The sequence below is a fragment of the Daucus carota genome, chromosome 1, assembly GCF_001625215.2.
Source record: "Daucus carota subsp. sativus chromosome 1, DH1 v3.0, whole genome shotgun sequence".
In the NCBI taxonomy this organism is placed as follows: domain Eukaryota; kingdom Viridiplantae; phylum Streptophyta; class Magnoliopsida; order Apiales; family Apiaceae; genus Daucus; species Daucus carota.
Window position 1 is genome coordinate 38,548,770 of NC_030381.2, and position 16,796 is coordinate 38,565,565.

The 16,796-nt window shown below is 35.9% G+C and overlaps 1 protein-coding gene across 3 annotated transcripts; it reads left to right on the forward strand.

Moving 5' to 3' along the window:
- Nucleotides 1–2,466: 2,466 nt before the first annotated feature.
- LOC108200914 (cysteine-tryptophan domain-containing zinc finger protein 7) lies at nucleotides 2,467–15,925 on the forward strand. Of its 3 annotated transcripts, none has more exons than XM_017369190.2 (13): nucleotides 2,468–3,011; nucleotides 3,604–3,676; nucleotides 3,805–3,935; nucleotides 4,058–4,423; nucleotides 4,517–5,862; nucleotides 6,190–6,635; nucleotides 6,722–8,607; nucleotides 8,730–8,890; nucleotides 11,111–11,271; nucleotides 11,888–12,048; nucleotides 12,683–13,441; nucleotides 13,539–13,697; nucleotides 15,579–15,925. In XM_017369190.2, the coding sequence occupies exons 1-11, from the start codon at nucleotides 2,868–2,870 to the stop codon at nucleotides 12,872–12,874; spliced, it is 5,067 nt and encodes a 1,688-aa protein (XP_017224679.1). In that variant the 5' UTR covers nucleotides 2,468–2,867; the 3' UTR covers nucleotides 12,875–13,441; nucleotides 13,539–13,697; nucleotides 15,579–15,925. The 3 variants fall into 3 exon arrangements, with proteins under 3 accessions (XP_063939170.1, XP_017224679.1, XP_017224686.1); XM_017369197.2 differs by having other exon boundaries at nucleotides 13,549–13,697; XM_064083100.1 differs by lacking the exons at nucleotides 11,888–12,048; nucleotides 13,539–13,697; nucleotides 15,579–15,925 and having other exon boundaries at nucleotides 2,467–3,011; nucleotides 12,683–12,831.
- Nucleotides 15,926–16,796: the final 871 nt, after the last annotated feature.

Genomic DNA, 16,796 nt, shown 5'->3' on the forward strand with positions numbered 1-16,796 from the left:
TATGTGACTTGTATAAAAGGTCTCGTTATAGGTTTAGGTCTGCGCACGAATAATATCATATGACTAGCAATTCATTTATTTTTAAATCGACTCATTTACAATATTATTTGATTGACTAATCCTTTATATCAGAATGTTTGAAGGGCTGCGCTCTAGAGAGAACCAGCCTTAAAATAAAATCATAGAACCATTAAGGTTCCGTTACAGAACCCTAAATTTTAAATAGATTTTTGGGATCTAAGTCTAAATACATGTTTTTTCGTCGTTGTGTGTGTTCAAAAATAATTTTAAAATATAATACATAGATATTGACATTTTTTGCATGTTGAGTTCTAGTGCTGAACCCTAACTAATACTAGAAATGAGGTAAGGGTTTTATGGGTTCTCTCTTTGTTGGTTCTCTCTTAATCATGACCCATGGTTTGAAATCTCAAAATTTTTGATATTTTGTCCAAGAGGATGAATCAAAAGAATTTTGAATTAAACTTCTAGAATTTTATTCATCCCTTGTCGTAATAATATCTCGGAATTTGCTGCGATAACTTAGTATATCTACGACATCAAATATATTAATGCTGACATTAATGGATTTTTTTATATCTCATAAAATGATGGATTTTGTTCTCAGTGTAATTTAATTTTTTTTTTTTGAAATCCCACCAAAATTCTTGAAATTTTGAAACATTGTGCTTAAATCCTAAAAAATCTACATAAACTCTGCGACATTTTATCAAGAATCCGCACAAAATCAAAATCACATACAATCAGTTAAAATACATAAATTAAAAACAATCTATTAAAATCTCAATCGAATACACCCCTTGGAAGTAGCTTCCCTAAATCACGTGTATTGGATTGAGATTTTAATGGATTGTTTTCAATTTATGGATTTTAATGGATTGGATATGATTTTGATTTTGTGCGGATTCTTGATAAATGTCGCAGAGTTGATGTAGATATTTTAAGATTTAAGCACAATGTTTCAAAATTTTATGGATTTTGGTGGGATTTCAAAAACTTAAAATACATTGAGAGATCCCACAGAATCCATCATTTTATGAAATCCAAAAATAACCATCAACATATGAATACTTATTAGATATTAATGGATTTTAAACAATCTAAATCGAATATCTTCAGATTTTTAAGCATAATATAAAATCCTAATTAAATACTACTAGATTTTGTAGCATAATTTAAAATCTCAATCGAATACATCAAGATTTTAATGAATTTTAAACAGTCCCAATCGCATATCCTCAGATTTCATGAATGAAAAAAATATCTGTTAAAATCCCAATCGAATACACCCACTCAGTAGGATTCATTATTTTTTTTATTATTAATAAGTAATGAGATAGGTAATTTATTGGACTTGCTATAATAAAACAAAAACCCTATTCTCCTCTCTAGCCGCTCCTAGTTTTCTTTTGCTTAACAGCAACACGAGCTTCCACCGGATCTCTAAAGCCTCGAAACCTTCTATTTTCTTTGTGTTTTCTTCGTTCTTCCGATAAACCGTATTTTCAAGTTTTGATTTCCTTAAAAATCTTCCTTGTTAGGTAAGATTGGTTTGGTTTTTCTTAAGTTTTGGCCTTAGTTTGTTTTTTCGGATCTAAGGATTCAAAATCTTTTTCCGATTTGGCCTATTTTTCTTAGATTTCAAAATCACGGAGCTACAGACTTCTAGTTTCTCCGGAGGTTTTGTTCTCGAAACTGGTCCGAGTTATTTTGTTTTTGTGGGTTTGTTCCCCAATCTAAGGATTGTCTTGATTTAGCTAGTATTTCATTTATACATTTGCAAATATAAAGTTGCTAGTTTGTCACATTTAATTTGTGTTTGGTTTTGGTTGTTTCGTTGTCTCGATATGAGTTTTGTTATGGGATTGCGTTCTTACTCGAAAGCTCAAACTGGTTATGAAGGAAGTGAAAGTGACAGTGACGAAGCATTTGTAAATATCATCTTTAACAAATCAATTAATTTTATCTACAAGAAGAATGAATTTATCGATGAATATTTATGTGTTTGGTTTGTTCGACGCGACTGTTTATGCAGATGTCCTATGACTTTTTATTATTGAAACGACTCATCTATCAAAAAATACATAAAATACATGTTCATATGTGTCTCTGATTATTTATTTGTTTTTACTAAAAAATGGAGAAAATAATAATTCAAGAAAAACAAAATATATGTGACCCTCCAACTTATCCGCAAATGTTGCACTACAAAAAATGTTCACTACATGCCAGCGCGTAGCATCTACCCGCTGTCACCTCGTTTAGCACCTCCAGCATTTTTATTTCTCAGACACATCGCCTCAATTTACCGGAAACCTCACCGGCTCAACCCATCCAAATAAAATTTATAAATTCACTTCCCTTTTAAAGTTTAAACCCACAACACAAAACAACACAGTAATTAAATAAAAATAACACTAACATAATTTCTTAACAATACGCAAAATAAACACAAAATAATAAAAAAATAAACGCGGCTGCTATACACCAAACCCAGAGTCTCCTCTCTCTTGTCAATCAAAATTTACAGCTCTCCGAGATCGAATAAAACCACATATACATACAAACACCTTGTATCTATCGATTCTTCATCGGAGATCGTGCCGCGCCGAGCTCGATTCTCTCAATTTCCACCTATTCATACACGCACATCGATATATTTTATAATTTAATTTCTAATTTCGCCTGTTTTTGTCAATCTGATTGCTTCGATCTTAATTTCACGCGTTTTCAAGTTGTTTTTATTGTTAGAGTTGAGATTGATTGTGTTTGTTGCTTTTGTGTTGGTGAGGGATGTGTTTGGGGATTTAAGGGCGTGTTTGGCTGTGTTTTAATTGGATTATTGTATGATTTCTGTTGTTGATGGGAGGAAGGGGGTAGGGTTAGGGTTTGAGATGGAACAGACTGAATTGGAAGAAGGAGAGGCGTGTTTTTATTCGAGTAATCGCGTAGATTCATCGCTTGACCCTGATGTGGCGTTGTCGTATCTAGTAAGTGTTTTCGGTTAGTTAATTGAGTTTGATTTAGTGTTGTGATTGTTGTTGTGATGGTTTGTTTGGATTTGAGGTTGTTTGAGTTGTTTTTGTTTTTCGAGATTCGAGTTGACTTGTTTGTTGCAGTGTAGATTAGGGTTGTTTGGTGCATTGTTTGGTAGCTGGAAAATGGTTATAGATTAGGAATTAACTTTCTAATGATGAAATTTGTGTTTAGCGGGAAAATGAGATGTAATTCATAGCATTATTTGATGGAGATAAATTAGTTTGAAACAGTTTTGGAATTGTGTCCTAATGGAATTCAGGCTCAGCCACTATCTATAACCGCTTGTATTATTGTGCGAAATGAATCAAATTGTGCAAATTCTCTGATTAGAGTCACATAGTTTACTTGATAATGGATACTCCCCATTATTCTAAAAGTATGTTGAGGATCTATGTGAATGGGCTTATAAGAACTGCAAGACAAAATTAAGTAATATACTCTTTCATTGTGATTATGATCTTTTTTCTTTCCCATTTGCTTGTTCCTGTGATTAATTTTACTATGTACCAGCTCTAATGTTTATAATTACTGTTCTTTTTGAAGGATGAGAAAGTTGAACATGTTTTGGGACATTTTCAAAAAGATTTTGAAGGCGGAGTGTCTGCTGAGAACTTGGGTAAGTGAGATGAGCATTATTGTTGATATTCTACTTATATAACTGAAGAGTAAAGTAGAACCATCGATTTTGTAACACTTCACAATAATTAGAAGCCAAACTGATACGACAATTCCTGAATCTCACAGGGTCAAAATTTGGTGGATATGGATCTTTTCTACCCACATACCAACGGTCTCCTGTTTGGTCTCATCCAAAAACTCCACCAAATGTTCAAAACAACAATGCACCAAAATCTCCAACCAGTTTGCCTTTGGAGGTAGATGTTCTTATTTGATCTACGGTTGTTATTGACCACATTTGTAAAGTAAGGTGGAGAATCAAAATAACTCTTGGTTGACATGATTTTGCATGAGAACTTAGAGTTATGTTGTCATACAGGGTGCTCATGTTAACTCTGTTTCGTCAAGTGCGTCTCTATCTGCTAGGCATGGATCAAGTGCTGTAGGTATGGGAACACTGCCTTTAGCCAGGGGTTCATCTGTGGATGAATATGTGAAACGAGAAGCAACCATGCCCCCCACCAATGTTGTGAATAAGTCTGATAATCAATCAGATCAAAAAACTATTAAGGTCAAAATCAAGATGTGTTCTGATAATTCGTCGACTAAAAAAAATGCTGAGATATATAGTGGACTTGGCCTTGATGTTTCACCTACTTCCTCATTTGAGGACAGCCCTGCAGATGGTGAATTGGCTCGTGAGTCTAAGAATTCCCCAGATAAATCTCCCGCGAGTATTCTTGAGGTGAGTTATCTCATCTTATATCTTCTCATGTCTCCATCTCTTTGACACATTGACATCAAAGGTAATTTTTTTTTTGTCAATCTGGTGGTACAGATTATGACATCATCTCCGCTGCATGGGAGCCTGATGTTATCACCACTCCACAATGATCTGAATTCCATGTGTGAAAAGGAATTGCTTTTTCAAGAGGGTAGATCTGCGCCTATCAGGCATAGGAGTAGCCAAGAGGGTTCCCTGATATCTGGAAATGGTCCTCATTCTGGCAGGTCTGATAGAAAACTTGTAGCAATGAAGAAACCTAAAACATTGGAGAAGAAGGCCTTTAGAATGGAGTTCAAAAATAATAATGTTAGCAACATTCAAAATAGTGTTGAACTTCAGGTAAAGAAGGAAATGGACGCGGACTCCTCTGTTTGTGATGAATTAGTTTCTAATGCTCTGAGGCTCCCTCTTCTGTCAAATTCATATGGTAGTGTTGCTGATTCAGCAAAAGGCACTCCGAGGGTTGATGATATCTCTAGGGCGGTAAAAAAAGGTGGGATGAAGGAGGAATTCTTTAGTCATCTAGAAATAAATGAACCACAGGAACCAACGGTAATACAGGAAAATGGTGTTGTTGGGAAGGCCGTCTCAGGTACAAAGGTTTCAGAGTTCAAGAAAACTAATTCATATGATGATGGGTCTAGGTGTCCCGAGAAAGGAGGAAACCTTAAACGTGAAACAATTGATGATTCATTGAAAGTTGACATAAATATGTCCAAGGTGAGGGAAGGCATAAATCCTGAACGCATGGATCATGCAAAACAAAGTGGTCAGAAATCTCTTTCATCTGTTGACGATGACATGAAAGTTTGTTCTGGGAAGGAGAACTTATCCTCTAGTAGCAAAAGGATATCAAAGGGAAGTCATAGTCGTGGTGCAGAAATCACCACAGAAGTGCAAAATGGGAGCACAAAGGGTGATGTTGTTTCTGCGCCTAAAAGTAGGAAGACTGCTAATCTTAATGCTCACATGCCTACTAGTGAAGTGGAAGATATTAAACAAGATTTAGGGAAGCCCAAGGATAGATACAAAGATTTCTTTGGAGATCTAGAGATGGGAGACAATGATATTGATGAAGACATGCCTTCTATCAGTAAGACGACTAATTGTCCAGTGTTTGAGAAAGGCAATGGGAAATCCAGTAGTGTATTAAAGGATCAATCAAGTAGCAAGAAAATTGATCAGCCATCCACAACAGAGGCATATGCGAGAGCTTCTTCAAGTCTGGTTCCTCCCACCGGAAATAGGTTTAGCTCGGATGCAGCTGCGCCGCTAGTGCCTTTAGTCAAAGAAGATTGGGTCGGTTGCGACAAATGCCAAAAATGGCGGCTACTTCCTGCTGGTAAAGATCCTAAGAGTCTCCCTAAGATATGGCTGTGCAGCATGCTTGACTGGTTGTAAGTTCTCTTTCTCTACTACTGTTTTGTTGGCTGTATAGCGCTGCTACATGATGGGTTACTTGCATAGTTTACAGTTTGAGACCCCAGTGCAAAAACAGGTGTTGATCGTTAAGCTCACACACATGTGCACACCGACAAAAACACATTATTTGTATCTAAGTATACAATGATTATGAATTCTTGTCTTGCAAAAAAAAATACACCCATTATAATTCAGTACTTGTTTATTAATATATTTTAGTGAAAAGTAGCTCTTATTATCTGCTGCTATCTCACTGTCGATCTCACTCTCTCATGGGAACAGTTCTTTTGGAATTTTTGTAGGGATGGAATGAATCGGTGTAGTTTTAGCGAGGAGGAGACGACAAAGGCTGTGCTCGCCCTTCACCAAACCTTTGCTCCTGGTCTTGCTCCTGCTCCTGTTCATGAGGGCCAAAGTAGCCTGAACAGATATTCTGGTATGGCATCATCTGGACTTGTTGATTCACTGCAGGTTGACCAAAGTCTCCAAGACATAGGTGGAAAGAAAAAACATGGTTTAAGAGATGTTTTAAATGCATCTAGCCACAATGGCTCCTCGCCATATTCAAGCTCTAAAAAGAAGATCCCTCATGCATCGTTTAAAAATCAAAGCTTTAATGGTGAGAACCGTTCACCTAGTCAGCATGAAGTTGACTTCCAGCTTTCTGGTCAGTCTAGTGGTTTAGTTGGGCAGAAACAGAGACATAAGAGGAAAGATAAGAGCAAACCACATGCAACTCCTGGCGAAGGTAGTATATGGAATGGCACTGCAGCACTTGTTTTAGACTCTTTTATCTTGCAATGTTTATTAATGTTCCTTCCTACAATCTCTCAGGTGATACCAAGAGCTTGAAGATAAGAAACAAAAGAGAGAACAATCAAGAATTTTCCAAAGCCTCTAAGAAACTTAAGGCAAGCAGTGACCATATTGAGGAAGAGTGGAAGTCTGACAATGGGGGTGCTGCCTTGAAAGTGGGCCATAGCTCAAGTAGTGGGTTGTCAATAAAGAAGACAGGGAAGCATCGACAAAAATATGATGATCATCCTAAGGAGTCAAAGCGAGACTTGAAGGTTTCTGTCAGAAATTCTGAAGACCGGACTCAGTTTCCATCAGATGAGAGGTTGCTTCATACGGAATATATTGATGGAGATGTGAAGAAAAGGAAGAAGATAAATGAGTATCATGACATTCAGCCGTATACCACATCTCACATAACTGAAGGACATCGCCCTGAAAATCACAGGGATTTTATGGAAGAAACAAGTGAAAGCAACCACCGCGAGGAAAAGAAAGCAAGAGTGTCCAAATCTGGGGGAAAAGAAAGGTCCATGAGCAAAGGGAGTGGAGTTGACAAAAAAAGCAGGAGTTCAAAAAACCAGCAAACAGAAGTAGCTCTTGAAAATGGTTTGTTTGACCGTAGCATGGATGATCTAGTCAAGAAGGATGTCAGATCTACACAGCCACCTGTTGCTGCTACTTCAAGCTCTTCAAAGGTTTCTGGCTCTCGTAGAAGCAAAGCCAATATACAGCAGGAGGTTAAAGGTTCGCCAGTGGAATCAGTTTCTTCATCTCCCCTAAGAGTGTGCAATCAAGATAACTTTACATCAAATAGAGGAGACCTTAAAGGTAAAGGTGATTCTAAAGAAGATATTTTAGCTACAAGTAGTCCAAGAAAATGCTTGGATGGTGAAGATGGCGTGGGGAGTGATCAATCGAGGATGTTACAGAAGAATGTAACCATCACTGTTAAAAATCGTGGTTCCATGGTATCCTCCATGCCTGATTTGCAGGAAAGGGGTCAGTGTCAAATATCTGGGAGAAATGCTGCAGCAGAGGCTGTATCTTCTTCACAGTTTGCAACTCACCATGTTACTGACCCCTTACAATCTAATCAATATCCTCTGGTTTCAGAGAAATGCTCAAATGATGAAAGTGGGAAAATGAATCAGTATCACAATAATGGGTCTCGTCGTAAATCTGGAAAGGGTTCGTCTTCAAGATCTAAAGACAACGGTCGTGGCTCCAGATCTGAGTCTGAGAAGGGAAGTCTCAAGGCAGCATTCGATTCCAATGGATACATAGATCATTCCTCTCACGATGAAAATTCGAAAGCAAGAAGTAAGTTGCAGGATAAACTTGGTATAAATTCTGAAAAAACCGAAAAGGATATTTTTCCTAAGAATGATCCTGCTGCAAATTCATCGACCGAAAGCGGTAAACGAGAGACTCAGTCAAAGTGGGTTCCGCTTGACAGTTCAGATAAAAGACAAGTTGTTTCCAACCATGACCCCAAACTGAACCTTCCAATGGATGGGAACTCTGAAAAATCTTCGAAGAGGTTTTCTTCTGACAAAACAGGCCGGGTTGATGCATCAGGAAAAGGCAAGTCACATTCATTACCTCCATCAGGAAGAGGTCAGAATGAGACGTCACGCTGGCCTCAACCAATTAATGGAATTCAGAAAGACAATGGCATAAATTTATCAGCAGCCAGTACCAGTGAAGGTGATGATGCATTAAATGCTGCAAAACAGATCAAGAAGTTAGAGAGTCAGAGTGGGAATGGCAAACAGCCTATTAATACCAAAAACCCAATAAATGGTCACAAGGGTCGGGAAATTGATGCCCCAAGTCCTATTCGAAGGGATACATCCAGTCAGGCTGCGAACAGCGCTGTAAAAGAAGCAACAGATCTTAAACACCTGGCTGACCGTCTCAAGGTTTCTAAACTGTTTTCTTTTTGAGATGTGGTTTCTGCTGTTAATATGTGTGTGTATATATGTATAGATCTTTATTGGCTTTCTAACCTGATTTCTTGTGCAATATAAAATGTTCTCCACAGAACTCTGGATCAACCCTCGAAAGTACTGGTCTTTATTTCCAAGCAGCTCTCAAGTTTCTGAACGGAGCCTCTTTACTAGAATCTGGCAACAGTGAAAATGCAAAGCATGGGGAAATGATTCAGTCAATGCAAGTGTATAGTAGTACGGCTAAACTTTGCGCGTAAGTAAAATCAAATTTCTAAGCTGCACTTATCATTGTGAATACATATGTGTCTGTGTATTTATACGCGTGCGCGCACACACACACATATATAATATATGCTAAGTATGGACCTTTATGATGTTTGGAGTAAGTGTACAAGTACATGGTGTGTTATCTTTTTTAATTTAGAAACAGGAGTCAGAGTTGAAGTAAAAAAGAACTGGTGTTATTCTATCAAAATCATTAGTATGTACTTGATTAATTTAATTTTCTTCGACTGCTTAAGAGGGGGTGGCGGGGCATGTTTAAGATCACTCTATAAATTCATTATACTCCTACGGAAAGTTTTCTTTTCTTTTAATTTTTTAAGTTATAAGTAACAGTAAAGAATTAAGGAGTGTGTGTCCATTGCTAAATTTTGGGAAGGGTTCGTCTTTGTGAAGATGTGAACTTTATTTCTTTTTCTCCACTAGAATCTTGTTCAGACATCGTGATTTACACTCAAGTGTACAGGTATTTTAAAGGATTAACACTAGATGCAGCACGGCCATTTAAAAGGAAAAATATTCTTGGATTTTCCGGTTCTATGGCCTTTGAAAGCCTATTATCTATAGTATTGTATAAATTCATTTCTGATGACTATATTTTTAGATTAGGGATAAAAACTTATATTTTTGAGTTTGACTATGTGTAGGAAAGTTTGTGCAGCTAGATTTTAAATAGTGATTAAAGTCACGTATCCATGCATTTCATTAGTGAAATACTGATTTCTGTTTCCTAATATATACTTTGCATGAGAATTGTTCCTGCGATGCAGTTCCCAAGTCATTGTGTCAGTCTGTCAGCCCTTGCTCAGTAGCGGCATTACTGTAGAACACAAAGAGCCATTGTTTTGACATTAAACTGATAATGAGTCTTAAGGCGAATTTGGATTTGGCAGCTGAAGTTTTGCTTTTATTGGTTTACTCCTATACTAGCTTACAACCCGTGAGCTACACGGTTTTTTAGTGTTTTATGAATTTTTTATTTATATCTGAACACTTTGTTTTTATTCTCTAATAATTTTTATGATTACACTTAATTTTACGTGAGAAATATTATCATACTATCATTCACATTATCAATATCTTTATATGGTACATTTGTTGGTAAATGATCTATATTAGTTTTAAGTTGTATTCTTTAAATATTTTTTACAGCCGTCTAAAATAATTTTTAAAAAAAGTTGCAAGTTCATTACAATTTCATAGAGTTCTGATAGGATTCCATTATAAGTTATAATATGTAATTCTTTTTAAAATATGATTTACGGGTTGAATATTAAAGAGCCCATATTAATACATATACCATACTAAAGTATACTATTTAAAGCCCAAAATATATAAGTAATCCAGAATATAATTTGATCTATTACACTCAGTCACTCACTAATTCATTTTTTTTTTAATTTGATCTGGCCAAATTACTAAATGACTAACCCAAGTGCAGATATATTATTAAGTATAGATATATGATATTCCAGTACGAGTGAGAAATTCCATTACTTGCAATTTCCAGTTCTGTAATGCAGAAGTATTTCTTATACTTAAAGGTCTTAGATTGCAGTTACTTTTATATTATATGGCTGCCTCAAATATTAAGCTGTTTCGGCACCTTTAATCTGTTTTTTGCTTATTATTTCTGACCAGCCACTTTACAGCATTACATAAGCTGTATTTCACATAGTCACTATGTTGGAAGCTACTTTTTTCTGAAGGCCTGTACATCTAGACCTGCTCTTATTTGTCCTGTACCCAGTAAATTATTTGTTAATGTATATATTTTTCCCAGGCATCTTGAGTCTGGGAAATGGAGGAAGACATTTGTGTTTCTAAACCTATGCTCCAATATATTTTGTATATTTCAGAGTTCTCTTGGTTTATCGACTTGCATATACTTTGTTAAAAGATGACTAGATGAGCACGATTGATGGCATAAGCAAGATCATGTTTCATCTATGTAGCAAACTTAGCCAACAAGTTTTAAATTTCTATAATTGAGGCTATGCCTCATTGTATCAGATGCAGCCAGGGTGATAATAATGTAACATGCATGTACCCTGCCCCTCATTTCTGCTCTCTACTGATTGATTCCCTATTACTTTCATGCTTTCTCATACTCTGTAAGATATACTAGAAATCTGTGAACCTGCAGGGTCATGTGCAGCTTATTTTATCAACCTTTTGCTATCTGTTCTAGGTTTTGTGCCCATGAGTTTGAGAAAATCAAAGACATGGCCTCTGCAGCTCTTGCTTATAAATGTGTAGAAGTGGCATACCTTAGAGTAATTAACTCTTCACATTCCAGTGTAAGCAAAGACCGGCATGAGTTGCAATCCGCCCTGCAAATAGTTCCTCCAGGTATATGTAGAGACAAGAATAAATTTTATACATTTAGTCTTTATAATTTTTTGATCTCGGTGTAATTACTAAGCTAGCCAGAACTCGACCAGATAAAAATGGGCTCCACAAAAAAGAATAAGCCTGCACTAGGCTATTCTTGGTTCAAATTTTAGTTATAATTAGAAGAATCTTTTTGAGTTCGGCCTGTAATCCAGGTGCAAACATCTTTAATTTAATATTTGTCAGATAGCGGATTTTCAGTACCAATTTGTGGCATTCTCTATGCTATTGTTGTAATAATATGATTTTGGCTTTGGACTACTCATCATCCCCATGGCTAGATATTGGTCATTGTTTTAGAGTCATCACATCATGCTCTTTTTGACGCTTTTGAGCATTTATTACCCTAAGAAAATGATAATTCCTTTTTTATAAACACGTAGACAAAATATAGAAATGTATTTATTAACCATCTCATCTTGCTCAATCTTCCCACTTTTAGTCTTTTACGAGCAGTTTGTTGTCTTACCTTCACTCAAGACTTTTGGTGAATGCGTAAACTGATCTTACATAGTTTGTGTCCTCTGCATCTTATGAGTTGAACTGATCTCACACGGTTTTGTATTATCATTAGGAGAATCTCCGTCTTCGTCTGCTTCAGACGTTGATAACTTAAACAACCCAGCAACAATGGACAAAGTTGCCTTAACCAAGGGTGCTAATTCTCCTCAAGTTACTGGAAATCATGTCATACCATCCCGAAACCGACCAAATTTTGTGCGGCTGCTCAACTTCGTAAGTATATGGAGACATTTTTTTTCTCTTAAATGTAAGCGCAGGAAATCAATTAGGAAAGGAGAACAGATGTAGACTGTTATAAATGTGATGCAGCATAAAAATTTAAAACATTGCTATATCTAAATAATAGTTTTGCATTTGGAATAAGGAGTCTGTAGCAAGTGATAGATAGAGAAATGAGTTTCAGTTATATAGAAGAGATGAGGTCGAATTCCTGTCTCATCATTTGTTGTGGTCATAGAAGAAGTTTTTTTCTCTTTGCACCTCAGATGAAAAATCTCAAGCCTAACCCAGCAAGTAGTTGACAGAGTGAGAGGGTCAAATGGTTACTTTAAAAGGATGTTCACTTGGCTTTGAATGGATCTGTTTATACCAAAAATGAAAAGAACACGTATATACTATATACCATCCCTATATCTTTCTTTGTTTGGTTTAGCTTTGTCGCCTTAGAATCTTAGATGTTTTGGGTGTAAATCAATACTCTGGCCACCATCTATCACATAGATAATGTCTGGCTGGATGCAAATATCTTTAGCTCTATGTCTCTGTTATCCAACTTCAGTATCTGCCAGTCTGGCCTGGCTTTTATATTATATCTGTTACTTGCATTTAAATGTCCGAACATCTGCAGGCGCAAGACATTAATTTTGCAATGGAAGCCTCCAGAAAATCACGAATTGCTTTTGTAGCTGCTAATTCAAGGGAGGAGACCAAGTATCGTGAGGGTTTGCCTTCTGTTAAAAAGGCTCTTGATTTCAACTTTCAAGATGTGGAGGGATTCTTGCGTCTGGTACGGCTTGCAATGGAGGCTATAAGTCGTTAAAAGGACAAATGCAAAGAGTGATAAATTTTGATGAGAGTTCCTTCCCTTGCTTCCTGAACTTTGATCACAGTGGGTGGAGAAGTCAAGACTTACCCTGAGCTGTAAAATTTTGTTAAGAAATGAACGTACTAGCTCCTTCACATCATGCTCTGTACAGTTTTAGGAGAAATGTGAAAGTAAATATGATATCCGATGTGTATTTCGGGCTCAAAATTTTGTCAATTAAATGATGGCGAAAATCAATTGAAACTTTCCCAAGAAAGAATAACATTTAGATACAAACAGTGTGCTATGGGCGGTTCAGGCCTGTATTTAGAGTATATACAGAGGGGGGTGGTAACCAAAAATTCTCTACCATTCTATAAATTTGGGACTCTTGAAGTTTGGGTTTTCTTCATTCTGGCATTCTTTTCATAAGGGCATTGAAGGGAAGACTGCCTTGTTAATATTTTTTTTTAGTTTTTATTTGCAAAAATGGAGTTACCAGAAGGTTAATGTACTTGAGAAGAGATCCATATGCGGAACTTCATATAGCTGTACAAGGAGAGTAGTGCTATTAAATCACAGGTAGAGTTATTTTCTTACGAGTTACTCTTAGTATCGTTTTTATGTTACTTTTTAAATTAAATGCGGGTTTCTAGTTTCTAATTGTCCTCTTGTCCAGTTATGTGCAGTGTGTTTTAGGCGGTAATCTGCTTCTGCCTGGGAACCGTGTAATATTCAACATTCGTAGATACTGTGTAGAAAAATAATGGATTTGCAATGCTGTAATGGAGTGCATATTGCTGCCTGTTCATGTGTTCCCCGAGTAATTCTTTAGAAGGTAAATTCTAGTTGTAGAAAGTCCTTACTGGGTCCTATATTTCTTTTGACAACTATACATCTTATTCCAGAGTCAAGACTGAGTTTAGAGTTCATCCTGTCCTGAAATGACCCTAAATAATGTAGTTCTACAAAGATGTGTGTGCATGTGTTCTTCTATATTATTTGTTGATTGTGTTTTTAAATAATTAATCATTCTTTTGTTCCTTGGGGATTTGAAGTCATTTTTTTTGTTGCCTTTTTTGAATCTACGCACCAGTTTCTGTGTAGGTATTTTTACTCTTGATATAGGAAGAATATATTCTTTAGAGCCCTGAAAGATGCAAGTCACTACTCATCCACATATGTTATATCAAGATTTTACTTAGTCTGTGGCTTATATTCATAGATTCGTAAATCCTAATATTCAGATTATTGCCATGATCTGTTAACCTCCCTGCCATTCTTAGAACTGTCACCTGTAATTTTCGCAGGGTGCAACTTAATTGTACTGATGGACTATATGATGCACCCTGCAGCCCTGAAGCACCAGTTGTGTATTATTTGAAATACACAGAATAAAAAACCACATATTAAGATTAAAAGATGATGGTATATTTGTATTCAGCTACGTAGGGCATTTCCGCCTTGGGTTGCCCAAATAAATGTGGAATATCCAGACTATTATCATCAACTTTTTTCTCTTTATTGACCGTCTGTACAAACAGAAGTTGTTGGATAAAAGCTTCTTATTTATAAAGCATTTTACAATGTCAACATGTTTGGATCATTTGCAACACATTGCTAACGGCCGTGTTACTTAAATGTAGTCTCGTTGACATCTTAGTTGCAATTTTGTATTTCTAGGGTACTGCGAAGCCACATTCCCTGTCATACACCCTTTCCACAACTGTATAGTCTTTCTGGCAACACGCGCATACTTTCAGTCGTCCATTATCCCTTGATAAATGTTAGTATCCAATCCATTAGTAGAATACGGATAATGTGACGAACCAGCCAAAGTGATTACCAGCCTTGATTCTTCTTTCCACATTTGAATTGACCCTTCCTATTCTGAGGCTGCCAGAGACTTGTATATATAATATATCTGAACAAGAGATTTTCATAATATGCTTATTATTTCCAAGTTAAGGAGGCACATCGAGGGGGACACTGCTGGAAGATAATTGTCACTCGTAGGTCACAACTAATGTCAGTTTTCACTTGGGGCATAAATAATTGTGACAATGTCTTTCGAATCACAGGGTCCAGTGTAGAACATGCAGCTTAGAATTATAAGAGCAACCCAATCATTAGAACTTAAATATGACTTGTAGAGGATATGTTTAGTACTGATGATGAAGGAAAGTTAGAAACTGGTAGTTGAATTTGTGAGCTATGTGCTTATCAAGCATGTGCGAAGTTGGCATTGATCCTAGTACAGGACTGCGAGTGCTGTGAATTCTGGCAACTATTGTGTCTGCACCCTTATTGTTTTTCTTTTTCTTATTCGTTTTCATCTTTTATTCAGTACTTGCTAACTCTTGTCTGATTTTTCTCCACTGTTACTTTGAAAGTAAAACAACAGTTTGTTAAGCTACATCTATGGCCTGACAGCAAGAGTGTGTTGAGTTATTTATTGATAGTTAAGAACTTGTTGTGAAATCACTTTATCTGTGCTTTAACAATTTTTTTTAAAGAAAAGGTTTAGCGTCATACTTTTACAGCACAAGATATGTGTAACCCACCCGATTGGATTATAATTTAATTGATGGTTTGCTAATTGCTGACGGGCTTTACATTTTTTGAGTGAATGGTATTCCAGTCACCTGTGATCTTCCAGTTATGGAATATTATGTTAACTTAAGATATACCTTTTTCTTTTTTAATATGGCCTTTACAGGTGCTTACTGGACAAATGGTGTAGATCGGTTGGCGATAGAATTAGTATTTTTGGTTTTCATTGTACCTGTATTCCTGTGTTATAATTTTGTCCGTCTCCTTCTCTGGGGATTTGAACTGTTATTTTTCCGGAATTGTAAATCAGCAAATTATTCAATTCATAATTTGATCTGTTTACTGTAGAAACATATGAATGCAAAGTATATGGCTTGTCCCATAAATTTAGGTGTAGGGCGAGGATAAGAATACACGAGGCGAGATATCTGATGTATAATTATTTAGAGGTGTGTGGAGGTTGTATCTTTTGAATGTAGCAGCTAAAATAAAAAAGTTATAGTTTCAAATGAACATACAGTTACTAATTTTACAGAATGTACTGGCATTATGATTTTAAGTTTTCCCAAGAAATGTTTTTGGTGCTGGGTAAAATAAGGCTCAGTTTAAAACCGAGTTTTTGGCTGCAGGTAAAAGTATGGTAAATCTAAAATCAAGTTTTTGTGAGTAGTAGTTTTTGAGCTGCTGCCCTGATTGCAGTTTGTAACGAGTTTTTGGCTGCAGGTGAAAGTATGTTGTAACTCTGAAATAAAGTTCTCGTGAGCAGTAGTTTTTGAGCTGCTGCCCTGAGAGGAAGCAGAGAGAAAGCTGGTGTTTCTATACCTTTGAAAATGGAAAAAGATAAGTTTTTCTGCGAAGTTTCTAATTTTTCACATATTTCATTATTAAACCTACTTAAAGTATAATTTTACTCTTTTTTTAGTTAAAAAACAAAAGACCCAACCATATCTAAGCTATATCAAAATTCAAACTTGAGAGTAATCTCATTCTGGAATAAAATTGGAACATCTCTTATCTCTGAGAGTCTTCAAACCTTATTAAAAGTATTATTAATTTTATTATAATCTAGAGTATTTACTAAATAATAATTAGATAATTATTTGATTTCTCTAAAATTATTTTATCGCAAGTACACTTTTTTAAAAAGGACAACAGGTCGAAGAGACGTTGAATTTTCAACTAAAAAAAAATGCTAAAAGTGGGATGTTACAATTATGAAAGAAAAATGTGAATACTTTTTTTAAACATGTTAATTATATATTTTGAGGAAACAGTCCTATTTTTTGGAATAACATATTGCTGTTTGGCTTCGTTCGTAAGAAATTATCTCCTTTGTTAAAGTAATATGAAACACTAATTATATAACATTTGTTAAAGTGATTAA

Coding starts and splice junctions, on each gene's coding strand:
- LOC108200914 (XM_017369190.2), top strand. CDS start 2,868: ATGATTTCTGTTGTTGATGGGAGGAAGGGGGTAGGGTTAGGGTTTGAG. Junction 6,636..6,721: donor ACATGCAACTCCTGGCGAAG/GTAGTATATGGA, acceptor ACAATCTCTCAG/GTGATACCAAGAGCTTGAAG. Junction 11,272..11,887: donor CCTGCAAATAGTTCCTCCAG/GTATATGTAGAG, acceptor TATTATCATTAG/GAGAATCTCCGTCTTCGTCT.